The sequence below is a fragment of the Trifolium pratense genome, linkage group LG5, assembly GCF_020283565.1.
Source record: "Trifolium pratense cultivar HEN17-A07 linkage group LG5, ARS_RC_1.1, whole genome shotgun sequence".
NCBI classification, from domain to species: domain Eukaryota; kingdom Viridiplantae; phylum Streptophyta; class Magnoliopsida; order Fabales; family Fabaceae; genus Trifolium; species Trifolium pratense.
The window spans coordinates 5,212,404-5,228,969 of record NC_060063.1 but is presented as its reverse complement, the minus strand read 5'-3'; the positions used below and the strand labels follow the sequence as shown (position 1 = coordinate 5,228,969).

General features: G+C 33.5%; 2 protein-coding genes and 1 long non-coding RNA gene across 10 annotated transcripts; 2 read left to right on the top strand and 1 right to left on the bottom strand.

Moving 5' to 3' along the window:
• The first annotated feature begins 1,280 nt into the window (after positions 1-1,280).
• On the top strand, positions 1,281-2,757 carry LOC123885071 ((-)-isopiperitenol/(-)-carveol dehydrogenase, mitochondrial-like). The gene is made up of 2 exons (XM_045934291.1): positions 1,281-1,656; positions 1,982-2,757. The coding sequence occupies exons 1-2, from the start codon at positions 1,384-1,386 to the stop codon at positions 2,519-2,521; spliced, it is 813 nt and encodes a 270-aa protein (XP_045790247.1). The 5' UTR covers positions 1,281-1,383; the 3' UTR covers positions 2,522-2,757.
• A 6,135-nt stretch (positions 2,758-8,892) lies between these two features.
• LOC123885902 lies at positions 8,893-10,419 on the bottom strand. The gene has a single exon (XM_045935242.1). It carries the CDS (start codon positions 10,417-10,419, stop codon positions 8,893-8,895), a length of 1,527 nt encoding a protein of 508 aa, XP_045791198.1.
• A 2,048-nt stretch (positions 10,420-12,467) lies between these two features.
• Positions 12,468-16,566, top strand: LOC123887468. 8 transcript variants are annotated; one of them, XR_006801508.1, is made up of 8 exons: positions 12,469-13,697; positions 13,814-13,906; positions 14,056-14,488; positions 14,932-15,054; positions 15,375-15,430; positions 15,883-16,002; positions 16,176-16,279; positions 16,423-16,566. It is a non-coding gene; the product is annotated as an uncharacterized LOC123887468 (long non-coding RNA). The 8 variants fall into 8 exon arrangements; XR_006801507.1 differs by having other exon boundaries at positions 12,468-13,697; positions 13,820-14,488; XR_006801503.1 differs by having other exon boundaries at positions 12,468-13,697; positions 13,814-14,488; positions 15,663-16,002.

The window sequence follows — 16,566 nt, the reverse complement described above, 5'->3', positions numbered from 1 at the left end:
TAGGACTAAAATTGCAACAAATGTGAAAATATGGGACTTTAAAAATTTAATATTAATTAAACATATTTTTTATGTCATTTCATATTTATATACGCTAGTTCAACTGCTAATTTTATCTATTATTATAAATTCAATTAATTATGAACTAACATTTACACTAATACTTGAACTAATATGTGTACCGAATTACTTATAGTCATCAATAATATACTCTAAATTAATATTTATATTAATATTTGTACATATATATATATACCGAGTGACTTAAAATCATTAATAATACATTTAAATTAATACCCTACATATAAAAAAAATCATTTTTTGGAGGTGCGGGTGGGCCGCGGCCCACTTCAGCCCACCCCTAGGTCCGCTGCTGCATATAGGTCATTTCCGTTAAATTTTAACTCCAAATATAACAAAAAATTCAAATTGTTAAAATTTTAAAAATTAATAAGGTTTTTTGTGGACCACTTAGACTTAACGACATCCACAATTCAGTCAACTAAAACTAACGTTTTTTGTGAAAAATTGACGGAAAGGACCAATGTGAGAAACATATGTGTCTTTAAGGGACCAATCCAGACCTTTTTTTCTTTAAGGGACTATTGTGAAACCTAAAATGTCTTTAAGGGATCAATAGACTAATTAAGCCTTTTTTATAAAACTATAAAATTATCCTTTATTTTAAACATATATATACTTAATAATTAATATAGTGGAAGAATGATTTTTTTTTACCCATTACCTATAACGTACTACCCAAACTTTTCAGAAAGGATGATATTTTGATCTAAATAGAAAATGTGCACATTGTTAATTTAAATTTTCATGTTTTTAAACATATCTTACATGAATTTCGATATATTATTGAAACCTGTAAAAATTAAATTTATGCATTTAATGCACCCGATAAAAAAATAAATAAGCTCTGTCACGACTTACCTTAATATTTTTGTCTACCTCCGCCCTATAGGTTGGACGGTACATAGATCCACCCTAATTTGAATGTATGTGTTTTAGATTTTTATTTTGGACAAAATGTACGATTTTATTTTAAGAAAATAAATCTGAATCTAAAAAAAAAAGAATTAAACTTAAAATATTGTGAATAAAAACTTAAATTTAAAATAAAATTAATATTTTTGAACATTTATGTATACCATGTTTTTGACGAAAAACGTGGTCTCTTCTTATCTTTAACATGTTGAAAATTTTATGTATCTTCTTATGTATACCATGTTGAAAATTTTATTACGTAATTAAACCATCCGTGGTACAAACGAAACGTGTCTCTTCTTATCTTTAACATTGCCTTATTCAAAAATCCAATGCTTCCCATCAATATAAAAGGCTAGTTTGGATCCACTTTCTATACATTAAAAAATGGCACAATCTTCATCCACTAGCAGTGGTCTTAGGTTAGCAGGCAAAGTAGCCATTGTTACCGGAGGTGCCAGCGGCATTGGCAAAGAGACGGTGCATGTCTTTGCCGAACAAGGTGCACGCATGGTGGTGATTGCTGACATCCAAGACGAGTTGGGTAAACAAGTAGCGGAATCCATTGGCACGCACAGGTGTACCTACATTCATTGTGATGTCGTAGACGAAGATCAAGTCAAATATCTCGTTCAATCAACGGTTGATGCTTATGGACAGGTTATTATTAATTATATGACTCAATTAATTTTTCATGTTACTTATTCCGTCACAAAATAAGTTTCGTAGTTTTATTATGAACATGTACATAGCTTACTTTGCCATATTTTTTTTTTATTAATATATAGATAAATGCTAGCGTATACGCTTTTGTTCGATTTGTCTCATGAATATTTTTAAAAATCAATTTTTTATAATTTTTAATAAAAGATAACTAAATAAATTATTGGTTAAAGTTATGCATTGATATGTATGAATGGTCAACTGCGACACGTGTGTTTTAAAAAAAAAATTAATTACTTTTTTAATTTATTTTCCTTAACAGGTAGATATTATGTTCAGCAATGCTGGAATTGCAAGTCCTAGTGACCAGACCGTGTTGGAATTTGACATTTTTCAAGCTGACCATTTGTTCTCGGTTAATGTCCGAGGAATGGCATTGTGCGTGAAACACGCAGCGCGTGCGATGGTGGAGGGGCAAGTGAGGGGTAGCATTGTCTGCACGGCGAGTGCCGCCGGTAGTCACGGTAGTTTGAAGATGACAGATTACGTAATGTCGAAGCACGCGATATTAGGGTTAATGCGTTCAGCAAGTATACAACTTGCAAAGAATGGGATAAGGGTGAATTGTGTTTCACCAAATGGATTAGCAACACCGTTGACTTGTAAATTGCTAGATGCGGGTCCAGAGACAGTTGATTTGATTTTTTCAGAATATAAAAGGTTGGAAGGAGTGATTCTCAACACTAAACATGTTGCAAATGCTGTTTTGTTCCTTGCATCTAATGACTCTGACTTTGTCACTGGACTTGATCTTCATGTGGATGGTTATTATGTTTCTGGTAAATCTGAACTAGCTTTTTAATATAAAAAATTTGTATTGTTTCAAAAAAAATAATGTATTTGTAATAAATTTGTTTGAAGGATAAAATATTCCTCATCACACTTCTAGTTGGAGTGTTAGTGGTGCAAGTAAATGTATGTAACAAAATTTGAAACTCAGTAGTTCGAGTTTTTAATTTTCTTACTAAGGAGTGTGAGTTTTGTTAAGAATATTCATGTACTTACTTATGTTGGATTAATATACTTTATTATATTGAATATATTCTATTAATAAATTGTTAGTAGGGGTTCATTTAATCTGCAAAATATAAATACTGGACAGAATAGTACATGACAGTACAAGACAGAACATCACATGACAAATGTTTAAGGTATAGAACAAGCTTTGTATTGTACGATGTTTGATAAACAAAATGTTATTTTGGTATTTTAGACAATTTGTACTTAGGACAAAATGTTATCCGGTGGTTCTGTGGAGGACAAGAATTTCAATTTTTGTTCTGTTCCTTGGCCCTCAGTTTGTCTAGTACCAGAAACAGTTTTAAAATTAAACACACTACAACAGAAATTGTCCTGTTCAGTCTCTTATTTTTTAGTAGATCAAACTCACGATTGATGCACATGAAATAAATAAATGTAACAAAATTAGAATCTCATATTAAATTTGTTATGAGACAAAGTAAATGAGGTTATTCATATTTTTGCTAATTGGGAGATTAGAATTTGTCACACACAGCGTGAAGCAAATGCGGATGCTCTTGCCAACATGGGATGCGACCATGGACCTGGACTACGTGTTTATGAACAATGTCCGGCTAATTTGAATAATTTGTTGCTTATGGATGTAATGCGGGTTACTATCCCTAAAGTCATTTCTGTTTAGTTTCTTTTCTTGGGCTTAGCCCCTTTTATATATAAAAAATATATATATCTTTAGCTAGTATTTAAATTTGAATTCATATACCTACATTGAATATGTTATGATCAATAAAATGTTCCGTAAAAAAAAAGTGGCAAAATAAACACATAATAAAGGAGTTTGAGAAAATCCAGATCTTCGTATTTTACATAGAAATCAAATCCCGTTTCCACCATCACCACCTTTCCTTATCTAATCCATTGTTACAACTAAAAAATAATCTCTCAAATTTTGCCTCATGTATTCAATGAGGCTAGTTTAGGAATAGTATCTCTAATTTTAGATTTGGATTTGGAATTTTTTTTTTTCGTTTTATATTTTGTCTTTCTTTTGCTTTTTATCTGGGTAAGATTTGACCTCCCATTTTGTATAGTTTCTCATTTTTTTTTTATATTATATTATATATGAGCAAAGAGACATAATATTAGTACTATTAGATGTCCTTCTGATGTCTACTAGTCACAATGATGTTTTATAATACTCGTAATTTACCTAAAAAAATTTAAAAATAATCAACCACGACAACACCAATAACATCTTGATATTATAGAAAAATTGCATTCAATACAAGAAAAATGAGATTTTTTTGCGGCCAAAAATTCTCAAAAACTACTCAAAGCGGCCAACTAACGATCAAAGTCTGCCAAAAAATAGTTCATTTGATAAATTTAGTGGCGACCTAAACAGTTAGAAACAAAAAACCAAGGTTATCAAAACCGAACCGGATCGGCCGGTCGGACCGTGAACCGGTCATGAAAATGGTTCGGTTTTGAGCAAAAAACAGATAGGAAACCGATCGGCAAAAAAACGCGTGAATCGGGGTCGGACCGGGTCGAACCGGCGAACCGGCCGGGCGGTTCAAGCGGTTTTGCAGATTTTTATTTTTTTTTTAAAAAAAAGGCCAAAACGACGTCGTTTTAATTTTTTTAAAAAAAATAAAAAATATGAAACAAAACAACGACGTCGTAGGAATAGGAAATGTTTTTGTTTTTCATCTATTTTTCATTTGGTTTGAATTATAAATTTTATTTTATTTTGACTTGTGATATTTTATCTTTTAATGTGTGAAATTATGAAATATTGAGTAATTATTCATGTATATTTATTTATATATTAATTAAAATATATATATTTAATTAAAAACGGTTCGACCCCGATTGAACCCGGTCCGACCAATTGAACCTTGAACCGGTGAGCTCGCCGGTTCGATGACCGGTCCGGTTCTGATAACCTTGCAAAAAACAGACCATTTACTGGCGATCTGAACCACCACAATGCACAAACAAGATTGTCCAATTTATTGGGGGCCTAGACCGCCACAAAGTTGTACATGTTGCAGCTTTTCATTACCGATGGTTAGAACTGCCACAAAATTATGTTGTAGTTGTGTTAATTGATTTTTGACAGCCAAAGCCACCACAAAGTTATATATTAATTTTTAAAAAATAGTAATAATTTTATTTATAAAATATAATTATTTATATCTATTAATTTAAAATACATTTTTTATTTAAATAAAAAATAACACAATTATTTTTAATATATAATAAAACAGAACATTAATTTTTGAGACAAAATAAAAATATAAATTAAAAATTGTCCTTGTGAGCTTAGCCCAGTTGGTATGGACATTAGCATTTTATATGCAAGAGCCAGGGTTCGAACCCTAGACACTCCACTTATCAATCTTTAAAAGTGGAATTTCATATATATATATATATATATATATATATATATATATATATATATATATATATATATATATATTAAAATTTTAATAATAAACAACGAAACATAAATTTCCGTTTCTTCCCCTTCCCCTTGTTTGGCCGCTTTACCTTCCGCTTCTTGATTGTCCATCATGCTTTGATTCCCGCCTCCGCTGCTCTGAAAAAAGTCATTTATGTTGTCGTTATCAACAAATGGATTCCCACCGCCTTGATCCTTGCCTTGATTCCAACCAGCGGGATCATGATGATCATCCGTAAAACTAGGAACAATTAAGAAAGAAGAAAGCGGTCGATGTTTTTTTCAAATAGCAACATCACTCTCATGTTTCGTTAAAAACAACTTCGTAATATCAATCATTTTCCTTTTTTTTAATATAAGAATACAAATCTCTCCAACATATCGAATACTTGTTACTTTTTGAAATTCTGGTATAGCAGAACCAGATGTTGTACAGGATGGCGAAACATCTGGTCTGTCATGAATAATATGGCAAGACATATAACATTAATAACAGATACTGAAAAACGTAAACAGTAGATGTTCTACACGATGCTCCAACATTTTTCAGGAGCGATAGTATACTGATGTTGAACGCGATGCTTAAGCATCTCGTAGCAGTACATACAAGTTAATAATAAAGTGCAGAACGTAAAACACAAGTTATTTGTTAACCTAGTTCGGTGCAACATCACCTAATCTGGGGGATACCAATCCAGGAGTGAATCCACTATGATAGTATTAGTTCAAAGCTAAACTCGCCCGTTTACAACTTATCACCTAATCACCACTCGTGCTATATTCTATCTAAGACACACCTAGGTATGAGAACCTCCGCTCAACTCCTCTTAATCACAGCCACTGTGATCGTACACATAACAACTTGTAGATGAAGATACACTTCTTAAACATTCACCAATTCCGTACTTCAAAGCTTAGGAATGGTTCACACACACTATCTCCTTGCTTAGAAGCTCTAGAGATATTACAATACTCTACTCATTACCTAAAGGCGAACAGGCAAACAGAGAGGTACTTTTTCTGGTGAAATTTTCGCCTGAGGCACAGGATTTTTTGCCTCAGGCGAAATAGCAAACAGAGAGGTACTTTTCAACTGGAACTTTTCGCCTCAGGCACAGGATTTTTCGCCTGGGGCGAAAAAAAGCAGAATATTAGCTATTTTTCTTCATTCTTCAGCTACTTTCATCCTTTGCAAATATCTTCAAACTAGTGCATTATTCTTCCATGAAAGGAGTTACAATTCTTCTAAAAAACACTTGAAATTGGTCTTATTTTCATGTAATGACGCATGTCATCACAATTATCTCTTGCTGACCGGTCAATTACTTACCCACATGGAATTCTACAAGATGTGTTGGTAAGATGTGCTGAATTTGTATTCCCGGCTGATTTCGTGATTCTTGAAATGGTGGAGGATGTTGAAGTTCCTCTCTTGTTGGGAAGACCATTCTTAGCCACCGGAAGGGCTTTAATTGACGTTGAGATGAGTGAGCTCATGTTTCGCCTAGACGATGAACAAGTATGTTTCAAGGTATTTGAAGCAACAAAGTTTTGTGAAGTGGTACCCGAATGTTTCAAGGTGAATGTGTTAGAGGATGTGGCAAAGGATGTGAGAGAAGAAGAATAGGATCATGAAATTGAACTTTTTCTTCAACAATTGGATGAGTGCCAAGTAGCGGAAACGCTAAAAGTGGAGGAGACATTGCTAGTGGAGGAAGAGTTTGAGCCAAGTCCTCCGGGGTTGCAAGAACTTCCTCCTAATTGGAAGTATGTATTCTTGAGAGAGGATTCAAAGCAACCAGTCATACTTAGTAGCTTGCTTACTCCTTTGGAAGAAGATGACCTTGTTAAAGAATTGGAGAAGGATTATGACACTTTGACTTCGAATTTAAATGGTATAATCCCTGCCTTTTGCTTGCACAAGGTTTATAAGGAGGAAGAAGTCAATCCGGATGTGGATGCTTGTAAAATTGTTATTCCTCCATTGGAAGGTTTAGTAAAGAAAGAAGTGATGAAGCTAGTTGAAACCATCATTATGAGTTTTAGGAAAAAGAGTGTGGATTGTTAGTCGAGTGACTCCAAACGACACAAGAGGGGGGGTGAATTGTGTACTCGAAAAACCGATTAAAAATAAGCACTTAAAAAATTTAATCAAATAAAATTAAGTGCTTGTAAATAAGTTTAAATAGAATAAGAAATTATAAATAATGTTGCCGAAAACAAGTAAATAAATTGAAATAACTTGCAAGGAATATAAAAGAGATGAAAGGGAAAGGAGAAAGAACACAAAGAAATTATCCTGGTTCGGCCAAAAACAAAGGGCCTACTCCAGTCCCCAAGGAAAGCACCTTGAGATTTCACTAAACCAAGCTTTTATAACAGGATAAGCTAATAACCTTTACAACCGAGAACTCTCAACACAAACAATGGGATATCACCTCCCTTGTACAAGAGCCTCTAAACCAAGAGATATCACCTCTCTTGAAAACCTTGGGATCACACCCAATACAAAAGAAATTACAATGATATTACACCAAGTGTGTAGATATAACAAATTGAAGCACAAGTACTACAAGGTAAACTATGTAGTATAAAAGAGCTCTCAAGTAAATATATTAGCAAGTATAGAAATAGTGAGAGTGATGAGTATTATTTTCTATATGATTTTGATGTAAAAATTCAGTTCTTGAAAGAGCTATTACAATGCACTTATTTATAGGACAAATGTGATTGACGAACATTAAAATAAAATAGCCGTTTGAAAGCTTAATGCAGAATTAGCCGTTGTATGATATTTCTTCTTTAATACGTAGAATCATAGCAATTATGCCATTGTCTCATGAAATCAATTTGGCTATGATCATATATTATGCAATTATGAAAAACACGTAGACATGCAATAATATTTCACAAATTAAATCAAGTCAACATTAATGCATGCTAAATAAAATGATTTTAAAATTTAAATGTCAAAAAATAATTATGCAATTTTCAAAACAATTATGCAAAAATATTTTTATCCAAAATCACATTTAAATAAAAATTATTGTGAGTGTGTGATATATTTTCAAGAGAGCTATTTCTACTACTCACATAATGATTTTAATAATATATGAATTATACAACTCAATAAGTATATAATTCAAGTCTTGAAAGTTTGATAATCTTTTCCGCTTTTTGCATCATTGTCATTCTTTGACTTCTTTTGTCAATCATCAAAACAACATTGTTCCTGTCAAGGCATATATTCACATTCTCCCCCTTTTTGATGATGACAAACATCTCATGGTGGGATTTGCTCAATGAAGGGGTTAGGATAAAATTAATCAATAATAAAGTATATATCAGAGATAAGCGCAGATTATTCTCCCCCTTTCTATATGCAAACATTTACAAACTACTCTCCCTGAAACATGCAAATCACACAACTCTCCCCCTTTTGGCATTATCAAAAAGCGGGAAAGAAATAATCATGACAAGGCATATATTTAGGAAAAATAAATCATAAAAAATAGTAAAGTGAAAAGAGTAGATCAGTTTTGCTTCTCTTGAATTTGCAATTTCTTTTTGGAGAACTTTCAATAAATAACATCGCCTTATGATGCATAGCCATTTTCTTTGTTGATAATAAGGCAACTCCTTTCTCTCCATATCATGTGCTTTATATAGCCATTAAAAATATGCAAATTGAGTTCTTCGGCTCCAAGCACATCTACAACACAAAATCAAACTTTGGCTTTTGGTACCCAAATCATTTTGGGTCCTTGAGAGTTAGTTTTAGGCAAAGTGCCATTTGACATTCCTTCCCATCTATTATTTAAATATTGGTTCTTTCTCAAATTACAAATATATGAAGTATGACCATTTTTGTTGCAATAGAAACATTTAACAAAAGGTCTACTAGAAGTCATATTTGGGCTAAAATTTCTTTTAAAATGTAAAGTGTGTCTTTTTGGTTGATAACCCAAACCAGCTTTATTATAGCTTGCCTTTTGATTACCCAAAATGATGTTTAATTTGTCTCTACCCATTGTGAATTTTGCAAGAACATTATTCAAATCTTCAACTTTATCTTTCAAGATAATGCATTCATTACATTCAATATTTTCTTTCTTGTTTTCACAAGGGGTGTAAGTAGATACCTCACTTAGAGAAACTTGTTTCTCCTTAAGATCCTCTATTTCCTTAGTTAAAACATTAATTTTTGATTCAAGAGTGGAAATAGTTTTCTTAGAAGTAGAAACAATTTTTTTAAACTTACTAGACTCCTTATTTAATTCTTCACAAATAAAGAGCAACTCGTCATAAGTAAAGTTAGGCTCAGATTCAAAAGAATTTACCTCTTCTTCTTGATGAGCCATGAGACATAGGTTTGCTTCCTCAATTTCAGATTCATCGGATGAGGTCATATCATAATCATCCCAAGCAATGTATGATTTCCTTCTTTTCGTACGAGAGCTTGAGGTTTCTTTTTCTTTGCATTTATGCTTCATTGACTCTTTGGGCATAATAACTATTGGCTCCATGTCTTCTCTATTTTCTTCTATATTTGCTTTGAAGGCAAGTCTTTTATTTTGGTTTTCACCTTCTTCACTCTCAAAGAGTCGATTTAATTCGAGCTCGTGTTCCTGCAATTTACCAAATAAAATAGCCAAATTCATAGACGATAAATTATTAGATTCCAAAATAGCGGTCACTTTGGGTTGCCAACATCGATTTAAGCATCCAAGTACTTTATTAATTAAATCTTCATTTTCGAAATATTTTCCAAGCTCTCTAAGATGATTTATTATACGAATGAATCGTTTTTGCATATGTTGTATGCTTTCTCCTGATTGCATCCTAAATAATTCATACTCATGAGTCAATGTGTTCATCCTAGCCCTCTTGACCTCGGTAGTTCCTTCATGGGTCAATTGAAGGGTGTCCCACATTTCTTTGGCGGTCATACAATTTGATACTCGATAGAATTCATCAACGCTTAAAGCACTTGTGATGATATACTTTGCTTTCAAATTGTATTGTACCTTTTCTTTTTCAATTTTGGTCCAAAGATTTCTTGGTTTATTCACCACTACATTATTAACTAAATGGGTGGGAATAAATGGACCATTTTCCACAGCGTCCCATATATCAAGGTCTATACCTTGAATAAAAATTTTCATTCTTTCCTTCCAATAACCATACCATTCACCATTGAAAGGTGGTGGTCTATTTATGGAAGTTTCCCCATAAAATTTGTTTGAAGTCATCTTGGCTCTTGAGACGATTAGTCTTTAAACAAGAGTCCAAGCTCTGATGCCACTTGTTAGTCGAGTGACTCCAAACGACACAAGAGGGGGGGTGAATTGTGTACTCGAAAAACCGATTAAAAATAAGCACTTAAAAAATTTAATCAAATAAAATTAAGTGCTTGTAAATAAGTTTAAATAGAATAAGAAATTATAAATAATGTTGCCGAAAACAAGTAAATAAATTGAAATAACTTGCAAGGAATATAAAAGAGATGAAAGGGAAAGGAGAAAGAACACAAAGAAATTATCCTGGTTCGGCCAAAAACAAAGGGCCTACTCCAGTCCCCAAGGAAAGCACCTTGAGATTTCACTAAACCAAGCTTTTATAACAGGATAAGCTAATAACCTTTACAACCGAGAACTCTCAACACAAACAATGGGATATCACCTCCCTTGTGCAAGAGCCTCTAAACCAAGAGATATCACCTCTCTTGAAAACCTTGGGATCACACCCAATACAAAAGAAATTACAATGATATTACACCAAGTGTGTAGATATAACAAATTGAAGCACAAGTACTACAAGGTAAACTATGTAGTATAAAAGAGCTCTCAAGTAAATATATTAGCAAGTATAGAAATAGTGAGAGTGATGAGTATTATTTTCTATATGATTTTGATGTAAAAATTCAGTTCTTGAAAGAGCTATTACAATGCACTTATTTATAGGACAAATGTGATTGACGAACATTAAAATAAAATAGCCGTTTGAAAGCTTAATGCAGAATTAGCCGTTGTATGATATTTCTTCTTTAATACGTAGAATCATAGCAATTATGCCATTGTCTCATGAAATCAATTTGGCTATGATCATATATTATGCAATTATGAAAAACACGTAGACATGCAATAATATTTCACAAATTAAATCAAGTCAACATTAATGCATGCTAAATAAAATGATTTTAAAATTTAAATGTCAAAAAATAATTATGCAATTTTCAAAACAATTATGCAAAAATATTTTTATCCAAAATCACATTTAAATAAAAATTATTGTGAGTGTGTGATATATTTTCAAGAGAGCTATTTCTACTACTCACATAATGATTTTAATAATATATGAATTATACAACTCAATAAGTATATAATTCAAGTCTTGAAAGTTTGATAATCTTTTCCGCTTTTTGCATCATTGTCATTCTTTGACTTCTTTTGTCAATCATCAAAACAACATTGTTCCTGTCAAGGCATATATTCACATGGATGATTCTAAGGAAGGTCCAAAAGGAGCACGAAAGAAGAAAAGAAAGAAAGGGAGGAATAAGCGGATAAAGTTCATTCGCCGTCCGACAATAGTGAAATCATTGCTTGTTGATCAGAATAATTCTCCGTTGAAGAAAGAGCAAAAGAGGAGTTGGGGTGAAACAAGTCTGAAATATCCTCCCTAATTTGAAGTCATGGACCGTCAAGCTATTGACGTTAAAAGAGTGCTGCTTGGGAGGCAACCCAATGTTTTATCCACTAAACAATGTTTTTCTTTGTTTTGGTTTTGTGTTTTGCAGGTTAAAAAAGACAATAGAGGATTTGGAGTATAGTGCATTCGAAAGCTGAGGAAAAAAAAAGAATCAGATTTTCAGATATTACCTTCTCCATGTGTACTTTTTGGCCTGCTTCGTACGTTTATGTTGAAGTTGTTACTTGCTCTTTATTGGTCATGAATAAGTACTTGTGATATTTGTTGTTTTCCTTGAATGTTTTAGTCTTTTTGAAAACCTCACACTATTTGAAATTTGTTTGGCTACCATCTTATATTCAGAATTGTTGACCAAATGCATGATATGAATGTGTGATGTTTTTGATTGTGTCTTATGCATCATAGTTGATTGTTTAGGCAAAGCTTAGGGACTCTCATAAATATTGACCATAGTTTATTCCGGCATAACCGTGAAATTTTGAGCCCATACACTGATCTTTTGTTGATTATCACTACAAGAAAAAAGTCACTTTGCGACACTTGTATTGCGACCCTTTGGTTATAACCGTCGCAATGTGTTAATTCTTGGATTTTTGCAACAGTGCTTGCGACCCTTGGTCAAACTGTCGCAAGATTTTGCTTTGAAAAGTGCCAAATCACTTGCATAAAAAAAAATTCACACTGTTGATAAATCCATAAAACACTCTCGCCACTCTCTTCATCGTTCGAGAAGCGTATGAGTTCTTCAATCTTTTCTCCCTCTCCAATCTCTTTACCTTAAATCCCTAAATCACTCGATCTCTCCAATCCCTTTATCATTCCCTAAATCCTCATGACCCGTTGAGCATAAAGAAGAAGCGAGAACCCTAGACGGCTGAACCCGACTGCCACCGTACCAGACCTTCTCCTCCTCACACTCCGGTGCTCCGCCGTTCTACCGGAGCTCGACTGCTCAGTTTATCCGTCTCTGGGTTATTTTGGGTTTGTTTTGATGTTTTGTATTCATTATTAGAGTAAACTTCATTTTGGTTTTTAATCTACTGTAACAATGTTATATGACCCAATGATTCTTATTCATTTTGTTGTGTTTAATCTAGAATTTGTTTGACATTTGTTGCTGTTTTAGTATTCTGGGATTGAGTATATTAAAAATGGGATCCAGGTGATTGTTTGAGTAGAAATGGTAACCAGCAGCTGTTACTTTCTTTTTGGGTGTTTTTTTATCCCTGTATCTGTTTCTTCTAGTGTCTGCTGGTTCCAACTGTGTGCATTTTGTTAGCCTTGCAGTGCTTCTGCTAAGAGGCACATTGTATCTGTTGCGGCTGTTTTTTGTTTGCTTAAAAAGTCTGTGGGAATCTGGTTTATCTTGTTTTTCAAACGTCGTTATTGTTAGCTTATTTATTTTAGTTGTTCAAGAGTTTTTAACATGATAATTTGATTATCTAGTTTTATTTGAAATTTGGTATAGGGGTTGTAATCCCACCAGGTAATGAGGATCTGTGATGTTGCGCTCTCGGCTCTTCTAAATCGAGAATAAGGTCTGCTAATTAGATATAGAAGTATAGATCTTTTAGTTTTATCTGAAACTGTATTGGTGTGTGTGTGTGTGTATGTGTGTTTCTAGATTTGATCTTTGATTTAAATTGTGATTCTCTATTCAAAATCAAATATCAAAAGAGAGGTAAAATTAAGTTGTTACCAGGGAGCATAACAATGTTTGAATTGAATAGTTTTCAGCATGTATAATTTCTCTATGTTAAGTTTGGATAGGTACAAGAAACAAGACGGTGGCAGGTCTTGTCTTCCTCGCGGTTCCAAGGTGTCGACTCACTCAGTCTCTTTGAATTATGTAGTGGTTTACTTTCTTCATGCCCAACATGAATTCTATTATAGGGTAAATATTAACTTTGAGTTGTTTTGGACATTGATTTTAAGGTGAAGGATGAGAAGCCAACCAACTGGTAGTTTGCAGAATCTGTTCAGATGAAGGGGAAACCAATCACACATACGACAAATTGCTATGGTTAGGTAGAATTTGTAAATTTCCATCTCCTTTTAACACTTACATTAAATAATGCTCTATTACATCATCGTTGTTGGAATTTTTGCTCCTCGGATTCTGAATGGGCCGTGTTATGTTGTGCGTGTTATCTACGTGATGGTATACCATTTGCTAGGTATTTTTCCTCTACAATCTGGGCGGGGCTGAAACTGTACTTTAATAAAGTTCAGTAAAACTCACGATGGCTCATTCGAACGGGTGAAAGAGCTCGCTTCTGGACCGATAATTGGCTGGGAACTTCTCTTACCGAGAGACTGCAGCTGCCACAGCAACTCTGGCCGCGCCTAACAGCTCCGTCCGCTTCATATATACATAACGGTGCATGGCGCATACCAGACTGCATTCAGGAAATTGATTCATCTGTCGTGCAGCAAATACAGCGTGTCATTTTACCGGTTGCTGCACTTCCAGATCGACTGATATGGTGTAATTCCAAAGACGGGCAACTTTCTACTAAGCAAGCAACGCTGCATCTGTCAACAACTGTGACAGTACCGTGGGCTGTTTGGTTATGGAAGAAATCAATCCGACCTTCGAATTCCTTTGTGGTATGGCGAATCCTTTGCTAATTGATTTTTGTTCTCTTTGTTTCTTTTTTTATCAAGTTCTACTATATGAATTGGATGCAATTCAGAAGGTTAGAATTGAGTTAGTAATTCGGCTGAGAAGAGACATTAGTTGTGGAAAATGATTGACATTAATTTAGTTGTTAAGAAAAGTAAATTGTTAGTCCTTAATTTAGTAGCTCGAATTATGTTTTTTTTTAGGTGTGATTTATGCACAATGAGACTAACCTTTGGGTGCTAAGTTAGTTTAAATTGATAAAAATAGTGTTAGATTGGTATAATTTGAGCAACACGCGCCTTGTAGACTTTCACTACCATAGTTCATAATGATATTACTATTTGTAGAGACCTACTAAATAATGATTTGTCATTCATGAGCTCAATATTTAAGTTTGAAAGCTAATTAAACTTTTCTTTCTTCACAGTTTCTTATCATTTGTATTCTATTATGGCTGCTGCAATAGTAACCTCATGCTATCATTACAGTCATGAAGTTTATGTAACTAGGATCTCGTCCAGATACCTTTCTACACTGCAGAATCAGAAAGGTAATTCACAAATTAATTAATTTAATTTTTATCTCTTTTTAGATTACAATATATTAGCTTCTGGTAAGTAATAACATGAATTCATCATAATGTAGCTTCTGCTATGAATTTATCTGAATAGAATTGGAAAGTAAAGGCCTAACTAATACAAGGTGTTGGTGGTTTTTGCTCCCCCACGGCCCCACCCTTGTCATGTTTCCAGATTTCATCTTTGTTTCTATTTGTTCAAATGTGAAAATATTTGGCTTAATTGACTTGTAGTTTTTTTCTTTGATTTTTTACTCAACTTTGTTTTCCCTTTTCTTCATTTTCTCATGTAGAGCAGGAAATTGCCGCTACGCAAGGAGGTCGCTCGCACCTTCGTCGACAACGTCAAGTAAGTTCATACTCTTACTATCTTTCTCGCTTCAAAATCTCACTTTACTTTGTTTGATTTGAGTGTGTTAGTTCATGCATTTGGAAGTAGCTCAAAACCTTTGCTGATATCTTTTTTTTGTATTTGTGATTGTGTTTGTGTTTGAGAAATTGCTTGCTAACATGTGTGTGTATTTGCGAACCTTTTCTTCTCGTTGTTTTCACTTGGTGATTGGGATAATTTTGGGATTAAGGAAGCTGAAGTGGATAATTAAATTGGTGACATGGAAGGATAGGGAAGCTGGAGTGAAAATGGCGACTTCACCATATGAGGAGTCACGGAGCAAAATAATAGAAGAGAATGCTAAAAGGATGGAATCATTCTTATGAGTTTATACAAATGCATTTTTATCATACAAATGCATTTTTCTTATGGGTGTATCATAATTTTGATTTCATCTGTTATTAATGTAGGAGAGGGCACGATAAATGTAGCATATCGGGGAAAGCCAATGATGAATTATTCACTTGAAACTGAGTTGATTGCAAGGACTCAAATTATGTACTTTGGATGCTGAAATTGGTGCTCTTATAGTATGATTCTAGCTCTTTGTATATTATGATTGACCTTTTCATCTCTTTCTTATTAATTCCACTTAATTCTAGCTCTTTGTTTATTTTCTGTTACTTATAGTATGTTCTTGCTGTTGCTGCTGCATAAGTTTATGGTTTTTGTGCTTCTCACTATGTTTCTGGTTGCTTCACAGTTCTGTTTCTGAAGTCTGAATGCGAACCCTCTGCGAGACCACCGTGAGGCAACGCGAAAGGTGTTTGCTACCACAGCATCACTATCATCAATCAATGGCTCCAGGTGCAGTGGGAGATGTGATTCCAGACGGAGCTTAATTTTGTTGCCCTTATTTATTGTCATTTGTGTGTGTGCTATAGGTCTGGGGTTTTTGATGATTGAGTCTATTCGTTTTTTTAAGTGTCCTAATAGTTATGTTTTTCCAGGTAACCTAATAAGAAGAGTCAAGAAGATGGTAGCACTAATTAAGGATTATGAAGCAACATCAATAACTAGGAAATGTTTAGATATTTTAAGAACTTATTTTGCCATAATGTTTTGTATATTTAACCACTATAGTAATGTTTATG